Source organism: Palaemon carinicauda, chromosome 22, assembly GCF_036898095.1.
Source record: "Palaemon carinicauda isolate YSFRI2023 chromosome 22, ASM3689809v2, whole genome shotgun sequence".
NCBI classification, from domain to species: domain Eukaryota; kingdom Metazoa; phylum Arthropoda; class Malacostraca; order Decapoda; family Palaemonidae; genus Palaemon; species Palaemon carinicauda.
In genome coordinates this window covers 54489397-54510841 of record NC_090746.1, presented here as the reverse complement: position 1 = coordinate 54510841, position 21445 = coordinate 54489397, and the positions used below count along the sequence as shown (strand labels likewise).

Genomic DNA, 21445 nt, shown 5'->3' with positions numbered 1-21445 from the left:
CCTCCGTCTCCTGCTGAGTTTCACTAAGGCGTCGCTGTTGCTTTATATATTTACTAATGTACTCGACCAGTCAAAAATGACTGCTAAATATTTAGATATGCACACACGCACATCTCCCCCCCCCCCTCACCAGGGTATGGCTACTTCCTCTCCCTACACACACCGCACACACACACACACACACACATATATATATATATATATATATATACATATATACACATACATACATACATAGACAAGCAAGTGCTGTATTATATAGAGGAGATATGTACTGTACTGTATATATAAAATATATTCATATATTGGACCTATTTCCTTTTATTTTTGTTTACTGCTGTTAAAGCTGCAGAATGTTCTGATATGCGTTAAATTCTTCAATAAAATTAAACAGGGAGGTTCTGAAGGTTAGAACCCAATTTGAATAGCCTTGAGGGAATGATTGATGTTTGATCAGTTGAGATGTCTCCAGTATTTTCGGGAGAGGACCAATTTGTACCATTGATGTCAGGAGATGGGTTGAGCTAATTTTGATCGGATAAAACAGTGCGCAGGTTTCCCTGCCGTCTCCTATCAGACAGTTTTCCTGTAAGAGGCTGCTGCTGCTGCTGTCGGAGTGTCGTAGAAGTTAAAGGTGCTGGTACCAGGTGGCGTTGTCACTGGACTACCTTCGCTGCGCTCTTGTTCTTCCTACGCCGAAGATAAACAAGACGGAGAAAAAGGAAAAAACCATAAGCCACACCTTCTATTCTCTCTCTCTCTCTCTCTCTCTCTCTCTCTCTCTCTCTCTCTCTCTCTCTCTCTCTCTCTCTCTCTCTCTCTCTCTCGAATACCGGGGTTTCCCTTTATCCTTCCATCGTGGTTAGGATTTGGCATAGTTTCCTGAAAATCAAGTTTGTATTTGGTGTCCCTAGCTTTTTATTGTTAGAGATGAATGAATGCGTAAAATTACTCCTTATTTTACCTGATGTAGTAATGTAGAGGTTCGTTTCTTAGACTGCAATGGTTCCCCCCATCTTTTTTAAGGGACTGAACATCCGTTTTTAATGTCTAATCTGAGGGTGAGGTTTAATGAGCTCTTGCAATTGATTATATTTATATATTTAGCATCCTTAGTAATGCCGTGCAAAATGAACTTCGTCTTCAGTGGTGTGCCTTCAACCTAGTTTTTTATTACGCTCTTGAAATTGAAAGAAAGAGGCAATTCTGTAATGTACTTATTCGAAGAATCGTGCTGAAAGAGATGAAAGCGTTCAAAATAAAGAAAGCTGCTGCAATTATTGACAGTCATATCCAGAAGGAGTTTCGTTTCTGGCGAAGGACGAAAGGGGGGCGGAAAGGTTTGATAAAATTCCTAAATACATAATAGGCTTTTTATTTTTATTTTATTACTTTATGAATAAGAATATGACTTATTTTTCCTCTAGTTCTTAAAGGGCTGATATGTATAGTCGTGAGTGAAGTTTGTCTTTTCTTTTTTTATAGCCTTAACTGTAAAAACACAAGTTGGAAAGTGTGTGACGTACCTTCAATAGCCAGCTATCTATAATGAAACCACTGTGCCAAGTTTAATGGGTCTCTTATCAGGCAATTGTTGACGTTCTAATGAGATTCCCGGATGCGAGAGACTGGGAGATCATTCCGTTTCCTGATGCCTGGTGTAGATGACGGGTCTCTTGTCTTCCTTCTCAGTGGAAGTTGAGAGATTCATGTTCAGTTTATTTTTATGGTTTATATTTTGAGATGTGGAGGAGGACTGTGTAATTTATTCGTTATGATTCTCTCTCTCTCTCTCTCTCTCTCTCTCTCTCTCTCTCTCTCACACATACACACACACACACTAAACGATACTGCAGTCAAACATTTCATAATTCACACAGAACCATTCAAATTAACCTAATGTACATTCGTAATCTAATGTTTGAGATATATTGCTTGATACCTTATTTACAACGATTTCCAAATGAAATGCTAATGCTTCCTTTTGCACTGATCTCTTCCAGGGTGAGGATGGCGTGGGTGGCGTGTCAGGCGGCGGGGGTGGGGGTGGCAGCGGGTCGTCGTCGGCGAGGGGGCCCTCGTCGCGTTCACGAACCGAAGAGATCGGCAAGTACCGCCTGCTCAAGACCATCGGCAAGGGCAACTTCGCAAAGGTCAAACTCGCCAAACATGTACCCACTGGCAAGGAGGTAAGTTTTCTTTTTGAATTTTGTTCATTTGATTTCCATATTAAGAGATGTCCCTGTTATTTCTTTCTGCCTCTCGCTCTGTCCTGTTATAAGTTATTCTTCCATAAAATAGTCTTCGAAGTCTCATCCTTCGTATTAAATCCCCTTGAGAATCCCATCATCGTGTACAGAAGTAATTTATATCTTGAACTCGTTTACTCTGAGATCATCCATAGCAGTAGTCCGTAATTTCATCCACTCAACATTGTAAGTAGGTCAAGGGCAGTGGCTCCTCAACACCCAGATCTTTGAATTGACATTCTCTCTAACTATATACATGTCATTTTAAATTATAGTTGTGATTCTTGATTGTAGTGAAACATGCCTTGTCTGGACCAGCTTTTTAAAGATTTTTTCGGCGATCAACCTATAATAAGAATTTTTGTTTAAATCTTTCATTCTCCCAGAATTTTAGCATCATGTTCCCGTCTGGTTTTCAGTCACCGACTCTCATTTTGATTTGTTGCGCAAACACGTTTAATTAAATTCATTATATATCCCTTATCTGAATATTAGTCTTTGGCACCGTCTTTCAGTTAGCTCTATGTGCATGTTGCATAATATTTTTCATAATTCTGACCATCCTTTGGTTTTTAGATATCCTAAGTCTGTACCCTATAGTACTATATACACATTTTATTCTAACAGTCTTGCCACCTTTAAAATAGGCTCAATATTACACAGTATTATACTGTAGAGGTTTTATTCCAGCTATGATCAGATTGTGGAAAGATCATCCTGATCTGGTGTTTGAATAGGTTAAACTTCCGGAGTTCAAACTTGGTGCAAATAGTTTTTATTGAACCGCTTGACACAAGTCTTTCATAATTTATATGGTACTTACCCATTTTAACCGTGTTATTGATCGTAATAAATTTGACTTTTTATATTTCTCATAGTCTTTCGTTTTTTTTTTCTCTGTTCTTTCCGAACTGATCTGTTTTTCCTGTAGGATCCATTGAATTTGTAGCATCCTGCTTTTCAAATTCATATGGCAAAGGACAGTTTTCTGACTCCTCTTTCAGTAACTCATTTCATTCCATGATAATTAGCTCATTCATTCATAATGTGTAGACAAGTCAAGCTTCTCATCCCTTAGAAATTCTTCTCATTCCTCAGTCTTGGTAGTGAATCTGCACTCTTGACTCCCAATGAAAAATCACCCATATCTTTCTTTTCAATAGAATTTTCCCATTCATCCAGTAAATCTTTACTTAAATTATATATTCTACTCTCTTATAGTAAATGTCCACTTCATGTAGAAAATGATTATTTACCTCCACTAAGATGCTCTTTCTTTCCCTTTGTTGTGTGCTAGTGTGTGAACCGTTTATATTTATTACTTGAGAATGTACTAGGTTAGCAATTACTTTGCTCTTGATGTTACGGTCACTCTCCAAATTGATATTCCCTTTTCACGTATGTTATGCATTGTATTGGTATGACTATGATTTTCTATTCTACTTAGCTAAGTTGATTTTAGGCAACCGCTGTCTGGCTTTTCCACCAAAGTACCTTAAGTTTGCGATATTTGAAGCCATCCTTACTCGTGTTTGATATTGTCCTCGTCTTTATGAACTTGGACCGACTAGTGTTATTTGTATAAAAGAAAATTGGACCCCCATTTAATTTAGTTACTTCATCATATTTTGGAAACATCTTTTAATTTTGCCGGTCTTTTTAATAACAATTTCCATCCGTGTCAACCCTTCAAAAGCAACCACTGTAGCCTATTTGTCAACACTATATAGCAACCACCTAAAATTTATGTGAGTGTATCTCTTTACAACAATCTTCATACATACTTACATTGAGAATAATATGCGTATTTCTGGACTCTGGACCCATGCTTCTCTACGTTAAAAATAAAAAATAAAAAAAACACCACCATACTTATCAGCACTACAATAACAACCTATATACGTTTCAACCTTTTGATAAAACCCTGCATACTTCGGCCAACCATTTATAAACAACCTATATATTTAAATTAACTCATTGCAAACAACCTGCATAGTAATGAACTCTCACACCCATTTGTGCCAAACCTTTTAAACAATATCTATATATGTCAACCCTTTACAGATAAAAAAAATGCAATTAAAGGATTCACGAAGAGAAGTTACTTTAGGTCGTGTTTCATAATGACTAAGCAGTAATTTCCTCGTGTCTTTTTGTATAATTAAAACTTGCAGTGTTTTAGTCTGCTTCACACACGATTAAAGTCATGAAAGGTATGGATTGATTTATTTGAATTTTTTTGGCATCCTGACATCGTGAAATAGATTTTAATGCCATGTTAGTAAATTATGGTAGTAGGAAAAAAAAACTTTACTCTTAGTATGACGTGAATATAACATATAAATGGTTATTCATATAATACCAGTGTTTACATATAGTGAACGTAAGATAAAGTAATCTGCCTCATATCGAAATGACCTTCCCCAATGCTGCAGAAACAAAATTCGTTTAACTGTCGTTCCCGGTGTTTTTATAAATTGTGTTCATCCAGACGAATAATAGCCTGTTTTCATGTCGCACGAACAGCTATCAAGTGACGGACCAACCTAATTCCTAACTGTGGTGTATGCGCGCGCTTGTGATTTTGAGGGTACGTTTGGTACCAGGTCTCTCAGGGGTGTGGCTATTGGTGGGGTGACCTGCCTGTTCGGTTGATAAGTATGTCCTTGAATTTTTACGATTATTTCTATCTTTGTCTTACTACTAGATCTGTACACAAAGGGTTCGTCGGGATGAGTTGAGAACCTATTGATGATAACTTAAATATTTTTGGATATAGTATTTGTGGTGTGATAAGGGTATAATATATAATCTTAAATGGTTGTTAGTGTTAAATTTGTATACCCTTTATAAAATTATGGTTAATATGTAAGTAACAAAATTGTTTAAAAGTCAGACGAACAATATGTATTGCTGAAGTTTGCTTAGTGTCAAATGTACAGTACTGCATATTGTGTTGTGGGAGTGTCAGTGCTCGTGTATGCTATTTGAATTTTGAGGCCCACTGGAGACAGCGCTCATCTCGTATTCCGCTGTAATATATGTCAACGGACAGGTCTAGGATTAATAATTATACGAGTTATTTTTAATCTTGCGTGTAAAGAGCTTCTTAAATTTTATAAATGCAAAGAATTCAGAACGTAATTATTTTAAAAATTAAAGTAATCTCTGCAGTGCTTTTCAGACTATTCTTTTTCACATCAGCACCAATACTTTGAAAAACATTCCTCGATTAAAAAAAAAATATGAGTGGTTACACAACATTTAAAGAAATGCATTGTTGTTCTACCAAGGAAAGGAATTCCAAAGGAGTATTGTTATGACAGCTTTGGTTACTCCTTCTTTTCTATTTTTTTTTTTCAGCTTTCATGACTTATATGAGCTTATGTGGTTTGTCAGTATAAGATCAGCGCATCGTTAAAGACCTTCGTGCCGCTTGGAAACTCTTGATTGACAATCTTCTTATTACTGCGAAGTTCAGTTCTTGAAACCTCCAATCGAGTTTCAAGTGCGCGCTCTCTCTCTCTCTCTCTCTCTCTCTCTCTCTCTCTCTCTCTCTCTCTCTCTCTCTCTCTCTCTCTCGTTTCCTAATTTTTCCAGTCAACTTTTTTCTTGAGAACTGCTTTTCGTCCTTGTTAGTTGTCCGTCACTCCAGTAATCTGGCTCTGGCGTAGACTTTTACCTAAACGTGATCGATCTGTAATGATTAACATTTCTGAATTGTTGATGTGAATATCCTGATTGGCATTACGAGTGATATCCAGAGAGAGAACTTGTTGCCCTTGATTTATGTCCGTCGTTAATAATAAAAAAAGAAAAAGTAAATGTCGAATTTGTAGTCTGATTCCAAACCAGTTCATTATAGATTTTAGTTTTGACATAACAGGTTTTGATTACATTAACATGAAAGGGTCCTTTTATTTAATAGGGTCATTTAGTTTACAAAAGCCTGTTAATCGGCGGCCATGTTAAAGAATTAAAATAGGAAATTGTATATTGATCTTGGTAAGTCATCAAGTTGACATACACTTTTTTCCCTCCACACCCGCATAATGTCCCAAGAGATTGGCTAAAATCAGAACCACTTCATCATATACAATATGTTATACGGTGGTCTTCATTAATTGCCAATATGTCGTCTGACTCTCCGGTAAAACTTTGAATTTCTTCTAATATAAATAGCTAGGTAATCAAGAATCCTCCAATTTAGCATTTTGAACAGGAGTGGTACACTCGAAACAGGTCCTATATTAATTAAAGTTTACGATTATGAAGTTTTTTTTATCACTGCCACTCCTTCAAAACTAAAAAAGAAAAAAAGGCAAGAAGTACAAGTGCTTATAGTAACATTGAGACAGCATGAACAAGCTATTACTTGCTGGTTATCATAGTAAATCTTGCGAGTCTCAATGTGCTAAACTTGACCTACCGGATTCAGCTAAAATCTGAATTGTAGTTTCAAATTTGTATATAAAGTAAATGTAATACTAGTGTATCACTGGGACCATTAAGAAGACTATCCTGACCCTTGCAATATACTACCCCATGACAGTACAGTCAGCTCCCATTTGATGTTGGGTTGACTGAGAATATCAAGTCTATAAAAAAGCTCTTTCATACTTAGTGGTAGGAAGGTTCAACTGTATGGAACATGCCATAAGTTTTCAAGATAGGTACACTCAGGTGTGTATGTCAATAAGATTTAGTTATAGCCGAAGCCTCAACGCTGATTGATTGCAGTATTAATTTCCTTTCCTCATCAAATAATTGAATTGATTCTTCAACAATTTTATATTCTTCCCATACATCTTTAATCGATGTATGACTTGGTATGGCGGCGGGACAGGGGGTTTGATTGGGTCGTTTTCCTGAACAGAACCGCAACCCTTGGTAGCTTGCATAAGGGAGAAGTCTTTAAAGCGAGCTGGTGTTGTGTTACTTCTCGTGGTTACTAAATAACTGGTTATTAATAAGCCCATAACATTACTCGGGGATGTGTTGCCAGAAAAGGGAAAAAGAAACAAACACAGTGTTGATGTATTTTATTCTTGCCAATTTGCGTTGATTATATTAATGTTCTAATGGGGATTTTACGGAAATATTTACAATTTAATCCTGACGTCAATTGGTGTATGTAAAAAAAATGGAAGGGTTATGAATTGAAAGGAAATATTCAACCATATATTAAGGAAAAGTCTAATTCATCATGATTTTAACCTTCCCGATTATTATTGCATCCATTTTATCTTGTATATTCTAGAAGTATTTTTTTATTGTTACTGAAGAACTTTTTGTAAGGTTTATATATTAGCTTTTAATGAGAGTTATATCTGAAACAATTTATTTAAGGGAATACTTCTAATGAGCACTCTCCCCCCTATCATTTGTAAGTTAATTGATCCTGTGATATATTCTATTATGGATTTCACTTTTAAACTCGTATAGATTGGTATCCCCTTTCGATATGATAACCCTACAAATCTTCAAATAATTTGACCCTGGTGAGCGCCTCTGGTAGATTCGGGAAAAAAGGCGAGAGAAAGTAAATTGTTTTTTCACATTTAATGTGTGTGTAAAAATGAGACTGATCATATGGGGAAAAACTTAAAATTAAGGAGTATTTTGTAATGTATACAAGGAATTATGTAGAACCTCCATCTCTTATGGTTCAGGTAATTATCATTCTTTGTACTGTTCTTTTGACTACGAGTTGCGCTCACTTTTTACCTTCTACAATAGCTTCAATCCTGCTCCACTTCTTTTAATTTGCTGTCCAACCTTTCTTATAGCATAACGAATTTCTTTCTACCTCTGCCAACAAAACTGGAAGGAGGTTATGTTTTGCCAGCTGTTTGTGTGTGTGTGTGTGTTTGGGAACACCTTCCTGTCCACAATTTTAATCATAGAATAATGAAGCTTGCAGATTAACTTTTATGTAAAAAGCTGGTAATAATTAAATTTTGGAAGGTCAGGGTCAAGCAAAATGTCCAATTCACGCAAGCAGCCATAAATTTGGACATCATTGTCACAGAGATTTCGATCTTGGTTCATATTTGAGTGTATGAAAATCCACACCAATAATTAATACATGTTAAGGCCAAGGTCAAGCAAAAGGTCAAATAATGAGAATCAACCATACGGCCACAATTTTATTTGTAAAGTAATGGCACTTGCAGGAATTTTAAACTTATGTAAAAAGCTGGAAAGGATTAAATTTTGGAAGGTCAAAGGTCAAGGTCACAGACGAGCAAAACTCCAAAAGGTCAAGAAATAAGCTGGCCTGGCGGAAGTCTGCGCTCTACCAGGTGCCCCTCATTACCTCCGCCAACGAAGCTGGAATGAGGTTATGTTTTACCCCCTGTGGGGTGGGTTTTTTTTTTTTTTTTTTTTTTTTTTTTTTTTTTTTTTTTTTTTCTGTGAACATCTTCCAGGCCCAATTATAATCGTAGAGTAATGAAACTTTCATGGACTAGCTTAGGTAAAAAAGCTTTAAGTGATTAAATTTGGAAGGTCAAGGTCAAGTAAAATGTCCAATTCACGTAATCAGCCATAAGTTTGAACATCGTTGTCACAGAGACTTCAAACTTGGTTCATATATGAGTCTATGAAAATCCACACCAATTAATACATGTTAAAGTTGAGTCGAAGGTCAATGTCAAACAGAAGGTCTGATTCTGGTCATCAACCATACAGCCACAATTTAATCATAAAGTAATGAAACTTGTTTCTTTCGCCTGGAAAGTTGGAAGGAGGTTATGTTTTACCCCGTTTTGTGTTTGTTTGTGAAGACCTTCCTGGCCACAATTTTAATTGTAGAGTAATGGCACTTTCAGGGATTAACTAATGCAAAAAGCTGGAAATTATTAAGTTTAGAAGGTCACGGTCAAGCAAAATGTCCAATTCACGTAATCAGCCATAAATTTGGACACCGTTGTTACAGACATCAAACTCGGTTTATATTTGAGTGTATGAAAATCCACTCATATTAATACATGTGAAGGTCGAAGGTCAAGGTCAAATAAAAATGTCAAATTCTGGTCATCAATCATACGGCCACAATTTTCATCTTAAAGTAATGAAACTTGTTACTTCCAACATTTTTTTTTTTTTTTTTTTTTTTTTTTTCCTCCATGGTTTTGTGTTTGTTTTCTGAACACCTTCCTGGACACAATTTTAATCATAGAGTAATGAAACTTGCCAGAATTAACTTTTATGTCTTTTATGGAAAAAGCTGTAAATGATTAGAATTTGGAATGTCAAGGTCATGGTCAAGCAAAATGTCCAGTTCACATAATCAGCCATAAATTTGGACATGTCACACAGATTTCAGTCTTGGTTCATATTTGAGTATATGAAAATCCACTCCAATTAATACATGTTAAGGTCGAAGGTCAAGGTTGTCCAAGGTCAAGTAAAAAGTCAAATTCCGGTCATCAACCATACGGCGTCAATTTTAATAGAAAAGTAACAAAGTTTGTTACCTCCCCTAATGAAGTTGGAAGGAGGTTATGTTCTACACCATGTTTGTTTTTGTTTGTGTAATTGTGTGTTTGTTTTGTGAACACCTTCCTGGCCACAATTTTAATAATTTGAGTAATGAAACTTGCAGTGATTAAATTTTATATAAGAAGCTGTAAATGATTAAATTTTGGAGGGTCAAGGTCATGGTCAAGCAAAATGTCCAATCCATGTAATCCGTCATAAGTTTGGACATCGTTGTCACAGAAACTTCAAACTTGGTTCATATTTGAGTGCATGAAAATCCAAGCCAATTGATATATGTAGAGGTTGAGTCCAAGGTCGAGCAAAAAGTCAAATTCTGGTCATTAATTATACTGCCACAATTTTATTCGTAAAGTAATGAAACTTGCAGGGATTTTAAACTTATTTTAAGAGCGGGAAATCATTAAATTTTGGAAGGTCAAAGTTCAAGGTTACGGACAAGCAAAACTTCCAAAACAGTCCAAAAGGTCGCAAAAAAAGATGCCCTGACGGAGGTCTGTGCTCTACTGAGTGCCCCTCTATTTGAAAAAAATTTGTAACTAGAAACCAATCGCTGTAACTTTCAAATATTTCCAAAATACATTGAATTTAAGAAAATATTGACCAGTTGGTTATGAAATATAAAACTCATGAGTCTTTTTGTTCCATTACAAGTGCTTTGTCTAAGTTTTAAATACAAAGTTTAAGGGTTTAGGGCCAGCCAATGGTTCCTGAGGACTTAAGAGGTAGACCTATAACCTCAGCCCCCCCATCCCTCGCTCACAAAGACAGTGGGGTTGCAGACACCATAGAAAACTATCGAGCTTGAGCGGGGCTTGAACTCCAATGCAGCAGAGTGGGAGACAAGGACGTTTCCAATAGGCTGCCACAATCTCAAATGGAAATAATTACTCGAAATATAACTAATACCATAGAATATTCGTAGTCAGCGTTACAGTATTTGTTAACTTGTGATAGTTTGCAGTTACTTTTGATGTGCATATGTTTAAAATAGTTGTGTTTATTACAGTATTGTAAATACTTCTCAACCCTTATTCAATAGAGGGATATAACGTATCTTCTGAAATAGTAAAGAACAAAATTGTCCTTCTTGAATAAAGGTGCTCCGTGATTATAAACGTAAATGATTAATCTGTACGTTATTATATTGCTTTAGCATCGGGTCACATGGATAAGAGCTAGTGAAATGGTCATTACTATTGACAGTTATTTGAAGTTATGAATTGTTAATAGAAATATGATTTTTTTTAAGTAAGGTGGTGTACAAAAAATGTAACTACAGGTATTCTGTACTAAAGGATTCATTTGGTTTCCTAGTTTCAATTTGCTAATCTGGTGTTCAGGAAATGTAATTGGTGTAAATAACTAAAGTAGAATTAATTGTGGCGTATGATCCACATATGATGTTTAAAAAAAAAAATGAAAAGCCATTTTAGGTATACTATAGAAGATTGCATAGAAAATAATCAAGTGCAACTTTTAAAACAAATAGAGATAGATAGAAATAAATTACAGGATGAATATTAGCTATAAAATTAATAAAAGAAGAGAAAATAAGTAAAATTAGAAGACGAATGACCTTCAAGAAAGAGTTGGAAATGTGATGATATGACGGACTTAAAGATTACATAAGAAAAATTACACGTGATTAATTCTTGAATCATAGATGAGCAGTGTACATTGTTTGGTTATATCAAGGGAGTTGAGAAGGAAAGGTCACTAGGTTTTTGTTATTACAATCGATATTTCTTCACATAAAACGATGTTGGTTGTAATTACTAGTATGATTGACATGAGAAGTTGGAAATCACTATAATGACAAACATTAACATTTAATAATTGTTTTGAAAGTATTGAGGGATAAATGTAGACACACAATTGAAATAACTATATCTTAGAAATGTAGAAGGTATATTTATAGCAGGTGATGTTGACTATTTAACAAAGGAAGCTACAAGGAAATACTTTTGCAATATGTTACCTATTAGTTAGGTTGGCCAGGGCAAGAGCCACCTGTTGAAATACTACCTCTAGAGAGTTATTGGGTCCTTTTACTGGCTAGACAGTACAAAAAGGATCCCTTTCTCTTGTTACAGCTCATTTTTCTTTGGCCTACACATACACTGAATAGTCTGGCTTACACATTCCTCATTCTCCTGTTTGCATACACCTGACAAGCTGAGATTACCAAACAATTCTTCTTTGCTCAAGGGGTTAACTACTTCATTGTAATCGTTCTGTGGGTATTTTCCTCTTGGAGAGGGTAGAAAAGAGACTTATCTATGATAAGCAGCTCTTCTAGGAGAAGGACATTCCAAAATCAAACAGTTGTTTGTTAGTCTTAGTTAGCATTATAGCCCCTGTACCATGACTTTCCACTGTCTTGCATGAGAGTTTTCATGTTTGACGATATACTCTAGCATTCTATTCTATCTTATATATACTTCCGCTTTTTTGAAGATTATATAGTTTATATTTGAAATAATTATTTTAATGTTACTGTTCTTAAAATATTTTAATTGTACATTACTTCTCTTGTACTTTATTTCCTTATTTCCCTGTTGGAGTCCTTGGGCTTATAGCATCTTGCTTTTTCAACTAGAGTTGTAGCTTAGGTAGTAATAATTATGATAATATTTGGGGCAAAATTTATGATGATTATATATATGTACAGGAAATAAAGGAATCCAATAGCTAGCATAAGTAGATAGCTGTATAATCATTGATTGCACTAACCAGACATGCAGTTGGAAATTGTGTTATACTAAAGCCAGTTTCAATATCAACATTCTCTCTCTCTCTCTCTCTCTCTCTCTCTCTCTCTCTCTCTCTCTCTCTCTCTCTCTCTCTCTCTCTCTCTCTCTCTCTCTGGAAAGGTACAACACCTGTCAATGTAGCAATTGCTTTACATATAAAATAGCAAATACTTGCAATAGACTTCCAGCAGATGTAGTAAACAGTGACACAGTAAACAAGTTCAAGAATGAGTTAGGCAAGATTATAAGAAATCTTTAAATACAGAAACTAATCCCTCCCCACAGCAGTTCTCCACTATCTCTCTCCTCATCAATACCCCCACTCTCTCTCCCCTCATCAATACCCCCACTCTCTCTCCCCTCATCAATACCCCCACTCTCTCTCCCCTCATCAATACCCCCACTCTCTCTCCCCTCATCAGTACCCCACTCTCTCTCCCCTCATCAGTACCCCACTCTCTCTCCCCTCATCAGTACCCCACTCTCTCTCCCCTCATCAGTACCCCACTCTCTCTCCCCTCATCAGTACCCCACTCTCTCTCCCCTCATCAGTACCCCACTCTCTCTCCCCTCATCAGTACCCCACTCTCTCTCCCCTCATCAGTACCCCACTCTCTCTCCCCTCATCAGTACCCCACTCTCTCTCCCCTCATCAGTACCCCACTCTCTCTCCCCTCATCAGTACCCCACTCTCTCTCCCCTCATTAGTACCCCACTCTCTCCCCCCTCATTAGTACCCCACTCTCTCCCCCCTCATCAGTACCCCACTTTCTCTCTCCCCTCATCAGTACCCCACTTTCTCTCTCCCCTCATCAGTACCCCACTTTCTCTCTCCCCTCATCAGTACCCCACTTTCTCTCTCCCCTCATCAGTACCCCACTCTCTCTCCCCTCATCAGTACCCCACTCTCTCTCCCCTCATCAGTACCCCACTCTCTCTCCCCTTATTAGTACCCCTCTCTCTCTCCCCTCATCAGTACCCCACTCATCTCTCATACAGTAGTACCCCCCCTATCTCTCTCTCTCTCTCTCTCTCTCTCTCTCTCTCTCTCTCTCTCTCTCTGATCAATTATTTTGATATTTTAATTTTTTGCTCTTATTTTTATTAGTCTTAAAATTCCTAGAGTTTTGGTTTGACCTAATTACATAACTAGGAAAGCTTAGTAAATCTCCTGCTCATTATCATATTTGAAGAAGCCTTGCTTATAAAGATGACCTTCACTTAGAAGTCATCGTGTGTGCAACACAAAACTGCCGTGCTGCTGATGCACTGTCACCAAGTTACACCATTGGAAGTTGGGAAGAAAGGTTGATGTTGCATCATATAAAAATTGGTCACAGGATCTCAACATTGGTTTGCATGTTCTATTCTGCATATACACTTAATACACTTTTGAGGTAACAAAGTACAGTTATTAAAGAATGGGTGGTTTTGATAGTTGTTTATTATATTCTAATTTATACAAGGTTTGTCCCTGCTGAAGGTAAATTATCTTTTATTTTTTAGAAATATATTTATCATCCTTATTTTAGCGTTGATATCTCAAACCATTCTTTTCATTCTTTATTGGAGAAGCTATCAACAATGAATTATACAGAAAAATACTGTATGATGGTTAATAAGGTTGACAGTCAAAACATAAAAGGGGTCTAGATGTAACTCTTCCAGATGATTGGTTCTCCAATGTATAATGTTATTGAGAGTTTGATGATATGGATTGAAATTTTTTAGATTAGGCAAATTACTAATACCCAAATTAGTTTGATCTTTAGGAACAAGAATTGAAATGAAAAGAAATCTATCTTTAAATTTAAGTAATTATATCAGATGTTCAGCTTTGAAATATCTTTGCCATATAGTTTATCATGAAAAATGGCAATGCATAGAATAAGAAGTATTTATTTGTTAGCTTTTCTTATAATCTCTCTTTCTTTTCAGGTAGCAATAAAAATCATAGATAAAACTCAACTAAATCCAGGGTCATTACAAAAAGTAAGTATACCAATATGAGGTAATTACTTTTTAAGGTACATAATGAATTATTTGTGATGTAAGGATTAAGTTAGTTGTAATTTCTAGCAAATAATTATAAATGATTACTTTTAAGTTTAGTAAGTACTGGTAAGCTTATTAAATACTGTACTGTACTGTAATATGAAATGTTGTATTAATAAGTTTAATTTCTCCCCAGTTATTTCGTGAAGTCCGTATCATGAAGATTTTAGATCATCCAAATATTGTCAAACTCTTCCAAGTAAGTATCAAATAGATCTTGTACGTGAAATGCTCCTTATGTATTTTGATTCTTTCAATGATTATAGGATTTTGAAAAAGAAATGACTAAGTAGGTCAATCAAGTAGAAATACTTTTATTCACCTTCTCTTGATTTCCACAGGTCATAGAAACGGAAAAGACACTGTACCTGGTCATGGAGTATGCAAGTGGTGGGGAAGTATTCGATTACTTGGTCTTCCATGGTAGGATGAAGGAAAAAGAAGCCAGGGCTAAGTTTAGACAGGTAAGTGTTTGGAGGATGTGGTACATAAAAAAGTAAAACAAAAATATTTTGAAGGTACTATAACAGAATGTGTTTTCAATATAATTTTCAGTAGTTCGGGTAAAACTGAATACATTGTAAAAACTTTTTGATAGTGATAACACAATTACTACAAGCTAATCTTTGCTATTCAAGAAATTAAATTCTTTTGGGGAAAAAATATTTGTTGGCTGTAACTGGATGCAGTTTCTGTAAAATATCGTTTCCTTTAGAGAAGTTAAATTTTCTGTTGAATGAATTAAATCAAAGCAATTAGAATGACAGGCCATGTTTCCCCCTATTTTTTTTTATCATGCTCTGATAATGTTTTATTTCAGATTGTGTCTGCTGTACAGTACTGTCATCAAAAGAAGATAATTCATAGGGATTTAAAGGCAGAAAATCTATTATTAGATTCAGAAATGGTTATTAAGATAGCAGATTTTGGTTTCAGTAATGAATTTACTCCTGGCAACAAGCTGGACACATTTTGTGGTAGTCCGCCTTATGCAGCTCCTGAACTTTTTCAAGGTTGGTGTTTTATTTCAGTACATACTCTATAAATAAAATTTGGTAATTGATTTAGGTAATGATTTTATTCAGGTAAGTAAAAGTTAAATACTGTATAATTGTTTTAACATGTATGTACGATACATTTTTTGATAAAGAAATTGCCTTTGATTGATACATACGATATTATCAAAGTTGTACACTGATATAGTAGTTTTATACATGGAGTTTTGTCTTGATTTACTTTTAGGTAAAAAATATGATGGTCCAGAAGTAGATGTATGGTCTCTGGGCGTAATATTGTATACTTTGGTCTCGGGTTCTTTACCTTTCGATGGTTCTAATTTAAAAGAACTAAGAGAACGGGTCCTCAGAGGGAAGTATCGGATACCATTTTATATGTCGACGGACTGTGAAAATCTGCTCAAAAAGTTCCTGGTACTCAACCCAGCACGTAGAGCGTCATTAGAGGTGAGTGTGTGATCTACAAGGCTACCTTCAGTAGTTTGGAATATTAATTTAGTGGTGTTCAAGAATTGCCTAAGAATTTTTTTTTTATAAGAATTTAAAAGATGTCTGGTTTTGTATCTAAGAAGCAGTGTGACTTTGTCTTGGAAGTTTGAATATATGTATATTAGATAGTTAATGAGGATTGTTTTTTTCCTATTTATAATTCCAGAACAAATATATTTTGGTTGTAAGTATTTGAGCAAATCCCTGGATCAAGCAAGCCAATTTTTGCATCCATATAATTGATGGCTTTCATTTTACAGACTATCATGAAAGATAGATGGATGAACATTGGTTATGAAGATGATGAACTCAAGCCCTACATAGAACCTGTAATGGACTTTGAGGATCTAAAACGAATCGAGCTTCTCACAGAGATGGGGTATTCCCATATAGAAATAGAGGAAAGCCTAAAGAATAATAAATATGATGATGTGTATGCGACGTATCTATTACTAGGGAGAAGATCTTCTGATGTGAGTACTGCTACTGATTTCATGCATTGAATGAACCAGAAAGAAGATACTGTAATTGCTTTAAATGATTTTGTTGACTTTTATGACTTCTTAAAGAGGTCACATCATTACATAAAGGAAGCCCGGCTGTCATGAACTTTCATTTCTCTTATATTATTAATCAGTATGAATTTGCTGAAACCAAATTCCATAGATAAAAGATGGAGGAGATTAAATTATAAGTAAAAAATTACTTTTAAACAACTTATAAATAAATTAAGGAATGAATGCAAACAATGGGAACTTGATTAAAAGTACCCTGGTAATACAGTTTTGTTTGGGATCATATTGGTTGGTGTATAATGAACAAAAGTGTAGAAAGAAATGCCATTTATTTGAACTATAAAATTATTCAGTCATTGGCTGCAATATCCTGACTAAGGTGTATGAGATGGACTATTTGTTCTGAAAGTAAAGGCTATTTATTATTATTATTTTATTTTTTTTTTCTTTCTTTCACATCAAACTGGTTATCATTACTTAATGACTACCAATTGTTTGATTGCTACAGTTTGTATGAAGATTTTCATATGATGATACAATACTGTATTTTTTTCCAATTAGAATAATACCTGTTTGAATAGAAGAAAGCCTTAAATGTCATCATCCCAAGTTCATAGATTTGACAAAATAACATTTTGCAGCTTGAAAGTGATGGGTCCCGATCAGGCAGTTCGCTATCTCTACGGAATACGTGTCTCACGCCTGGGAGGGGTGAGTCCAGTGGCGCGGCTCAGTCTCCTTCTCATTCCCATCGTGGAGTCCACCGCTCAGTCTCAGCCACCAACTCCAAGCCCTCACGCAGAGCATCCTCCGGTGGGGAGACCATTCGTGAGTTTATACACGGGCATCACAGCGGCTCTCACCTATCCCCCATCCCTTCAAATAATTACCTTTTACTGTTAATCCAGTCAGGATCACATGCACTAACCCTTCGTTATTTATATCTTTTGTTCTGTCTCAACTCTAAATGAGCTTGATCCCTCCCTACCCTCCCGTATCCTCCAGCTCTTTGGTTCACTGGCCTGCACACGCTTATGCTCTGCATCAGCATGGAACACAACAATACAGGAACAATGGTATTGTGAAACAGCAGTCCTTAGTTTTTCAAGCTTTATTCTGTACTAATGAGTATCAGTTATGATTTTTGTATTTAACCTTTTTTTTTTTTTTATAAGGGACAGGGTACTAATAATTGATGTTGAAAATAACATGGTTTGAAAGAAAATTAGGTATTAACTCGTGTTGGAAAAGTGTAAGTAGAGCATAGTGACAGAAGTGACACACAAGATATTTTGTTATTTTGTTTTCTCAGATTTTAGGTAATGAGAGGATTCAGGAGACAAGAGTATGTGCTTATCATTTTTTGTTTTTCAAGTGAGTTTTTGGTTTGTGAACCTTCATTAGAATGAATTAATCTGGGTGTGGGGTGGGGTGTTTTAAATTGGGTCACATGGAAGTGAATGACTGACATTGGATCATGCCTCAGAGAAGCTTTTAATAAGTATTGTCCACTTGTGTAGGAAAGTCAGTTTATAGAGTAATTGTAAAATATTGTTTTGATCAGTTATAGATGTAGGATTGTGCAGGTATTATAAAAAGAACCATAATTTTTGCTTATCTGAAAATTTAGGGTGGAAGCACATGCAATTTTTGGCTAGATTTCACCTTGATTCTTTAATTGAAAGTCAAACCAAATGGCAATGTATGCACAAACAACTCAACAGGCTTCAGTTAAAGAATTGAACCAGTTATTGGCAAAAGTTGGAGGTTTGACATAGACCTAATTATTAATGCTGTTCATAACCAAATCCGAACATTTAATGTTCCAAATCCAGATTGTCTTGACCCTTCATTAAAAATGTTGCAATCTTTGCCACTAATTGCATCAATAATGATTAAATACTTCGCCTAAGAATAATTACTAAAATGTTTGTGTGCAATTTAAGTATGAACATCTATCAATATCATAATGTCACAGTCATTACCCAATTTACCCTCTAAATTTGTTATATTCAATTTTGTAGCTCTTTATGTTCATTGATTTGTCTTCACTAATTAAACAATTAGTTTGTAGACTTATCGTTATCACCAATTTGCAGGTGACTAAAGGAGTGAGGTTGAAAATGCAAAGAAAGCTATGATGCTTAATTTGCCATAAATGGATAAAATGTTATGTAAACGATCTATATTATCGTAACAAGAAGCACAAAAAAATTTTGGCAGTAAAAGTATTTAGTAGCGCACTTAGACAACTTGCACAGTAGAGGAAAATGCTAAAATCACTTTATAGATGATCTATTCAAAAGGGCATAAAGGTTTGCATTTTCTATTGTGTTATATTCTTTGCTTCAATAAATTACAAAATTTAATTGTTAGGCATACTGAAATAAATGATTTTACCAAAAACATTTTTGTCATGTATTAGAAAAAAGTTGGAATATCTAAAACACACACACACACACACACACACTCTCTCTCTCTCTCTCTCTCTCTCTCTCTCTCTCTCTCTCTCTCTCTCTCTCTCTCTCTCTCTCTCTCTCTCTCTCTCCTTCTCTCTCTCTCTCTCTCTCTCTCTCTCTCTCCTCTCTCTCTCTCTCTCTCAATAATTACTCTGTAGATTTTACAGAAACAATACCTACTACACAGAGCTTAACTTGTTCTGTAGAATAGTAAGATCACGACTTGTTAATGTTTTCAAGTGTTAAGGATGAAGTTTGGATTATTAAAGTGCTTTGTTGTAAACTTTTCTGAGTAAAATTGACTGGTATCGAATGGGCAACGCCACTAGTAACTTCACGTAGCCTGTAAAACTAGTTTAGATTTATCTTTCATGCGAAATAAGAATTTATTGATTTTGACAGCTAATTACTAAATATAGGAATAGAAACAATGTAATGCATTAATTAGTTGTGGAAGTGTACCCCTACTATCTTACAGGTGTTCATTTGGTGAAGTAGTGGAACCAGCTTTGATTAGTGCTGGTTGGCATGATTCAATTGTTGATTCAACAAAGATGGAAGTTTTGCTTGGTGTGAGAGTGCATCATATATGTCTTTTTCCTTTTTCCAGGTTAAGAGTATTTCTCTTAGCCTCGAAATAACCATCTTTCTATGATGTGTTTTTCTTCCCATATGCACTTCTTCATATAAGCATGTGTAATGAGTAATTGTGGCTACCAAGAAATTTTAATTCTTTAAGGGAGTTTTAGAAAATTTGTTTATATTAACATCAAATACCATCTATGGTGTAATTTAAGATTTCAGTATGTTTGTTTAATGTTGATTAGCTATCATCTCTGTAACCCTGTAATTTTTGAGGGACTGCTACTTGGAGTAGGCAAAAAGCATTTTTGGGGGTTGTAGGTTTTGTAAGTGAGGCATAGGAGATACTGTATTTGTATAAAGTAGTGAGTGCATTTTACTTTCCTCTTGAGGATAAGATATTTTTTAGTCTTGCTTTGAGGAAATACATATTAGGTGGCTGCTTAGCATATAAGTTATAAAGATTTTTAATCCACTTTGAATGTAAAGTTTTAGGTGTTGTAATATTTCCATGCAGAAGTGGGAAATTTTGATTCTTCAATTTTTCATTAAAATAGATTTGCTTGTGTATGTGTGTGGGTTTAGAGATTGTGTAGATTTTTGCCTGAATGCAAGATAGTCATAAAAGTTATGTGCAGTGAAACTAGAAATTTTGAGAGGTGGTGGTATTTTTCAACAAGTTATATTGTAAAGTGTGTGAAAAGGTTACTCAAACATTGTATGCTGCTGTTTTAGTTTGAGTAATGTTGTGATGTAAATTTGATACATTAATTTAGTCCAATGAGTAATTGTGGACGATTTCATACACTTAACAATTGTTTCAGTATGCTTAGTGAATAGAAGTTACTTTGAGTACTGTCATTATGAAAATTAGACTGGTCTCTGCTTATATCAAAATATTTTTGAAGTCTTTCATGAATTTTGAATTACATGGTTATGTATGTGGTGATTTTGAATACAGTACTGTATTAAGTGATACATAATTTCTTTTAAGGTTAGGTTTTTTATACCATGGAGTTTCATTGATGTAAATTCAGTGATTTAAAGGTTATGTAAAAGGGAAAGGTTTTCTGATGTGTATCTGTTCAATAACTTCTCACTGTTGTAGATTTCATAAGTAGATATCACTGTTTTCTGGGTAAAGTAAAAGATAAGAGACATTAGATTCTGACAAAATGTTGCTGTGAACTTGTGTCAAGCAAGTGCAGTAGTTTTAATGTATGTGAGGTTAGCATGGGATCTCCTAATGGGTTAATAACACTTTGTGGTCTTAAGGTTTTTATTAACATTATGTCGATATACTTAGACTAAATGCGGGTAAGTTGATATTCATGAACTTATTTTTCAAACCATTTTCTTGTTTTCTTCTCATATTTGTGGTTTCCTTAATTTTCTACTCGCTCATTTGCTCTATTGTAGCCTGTGGTTTGCTGTACCTGCATTTCTTAAGCTTATCAGTGAATAGATCAATTAGCGCACTTTTTTAAGTTGTGGCTAGATGTTGTAATAGATTGGAAGTAAAGACTTACACGCGATGTTTATCATCATCAACCATCCTGTTGTCACAAAAGAAACATTCTTTTATGAAGAAAAGTAATTGTTAACTTATCATTGAACAGCAGCCAGCAGTTCTGTTACCAAAAAATGTGCTAAATGTTTTATGAGAGCTGGTTGTTAGCTGATGTGATAGACGTACCCCCTTGACATGGTAATGGATAGCTTGGTGATGGAATTATGCAAGATGATATAATGTTGCTCGCTTGTGGTATGCTGTAACCAGAGCCCAAGATGTCCGTTATTTAATATTAGATAGGTTAGAAT

At 35.2% G+C, this 21445-nt stretch overlaps 1 protein-coding gene across 27 annotated transcripts in view; it reads left to right on the top strand.

The window, feature by feature from the left end:
• LOC137616448 (MAP/microtubule affinity-regulating kinase 3-like) overlaps window positions 1-21445 on the top strand; it is a 272442-nt gene that overhangs the window by 156590 nt on the left and 94407 nt on the right. For 26 of the 27 annotated variants that reach the window (XR_011039431.1, XR_011039430.1, XR_011039429.1 and 23 more), the window contains 8 exons: window positions 2004-2189; window positions 14447-14500; window positions 14700-14762; window positions 14905-15027; window positions 15384-15576; window positions 15806-16026; window positions 16329-16541; window positions 17225-17411. Coding sequence is in view for 23 of the 27 variants with exons in the window: in XM_068346208.1 (XP_068202309.1) it covers window positions 2004-2189; window positions 14447-14500; window positions 14700-14762; window positions 14905-15027; window positions 15384-15576; window positions 15806-16026; window positions 16329-16541; window positions 17225-17411 (1240 nt within the window). In the remaining 4 variants the exon portion in view is untranslated. The remainder of the gene's footprint in view (window positions 1-2003; window positions 2190-14446; window positions 14501-14699; window positions 14763-14904; window positions 15028-15383; window positions 15577-15805; window positions 16027-16328; window positions 16542-17224; window positions 17412-21445) is intronic. The other variant, XM_068346206.1, reaches the window with a different exon arrangement.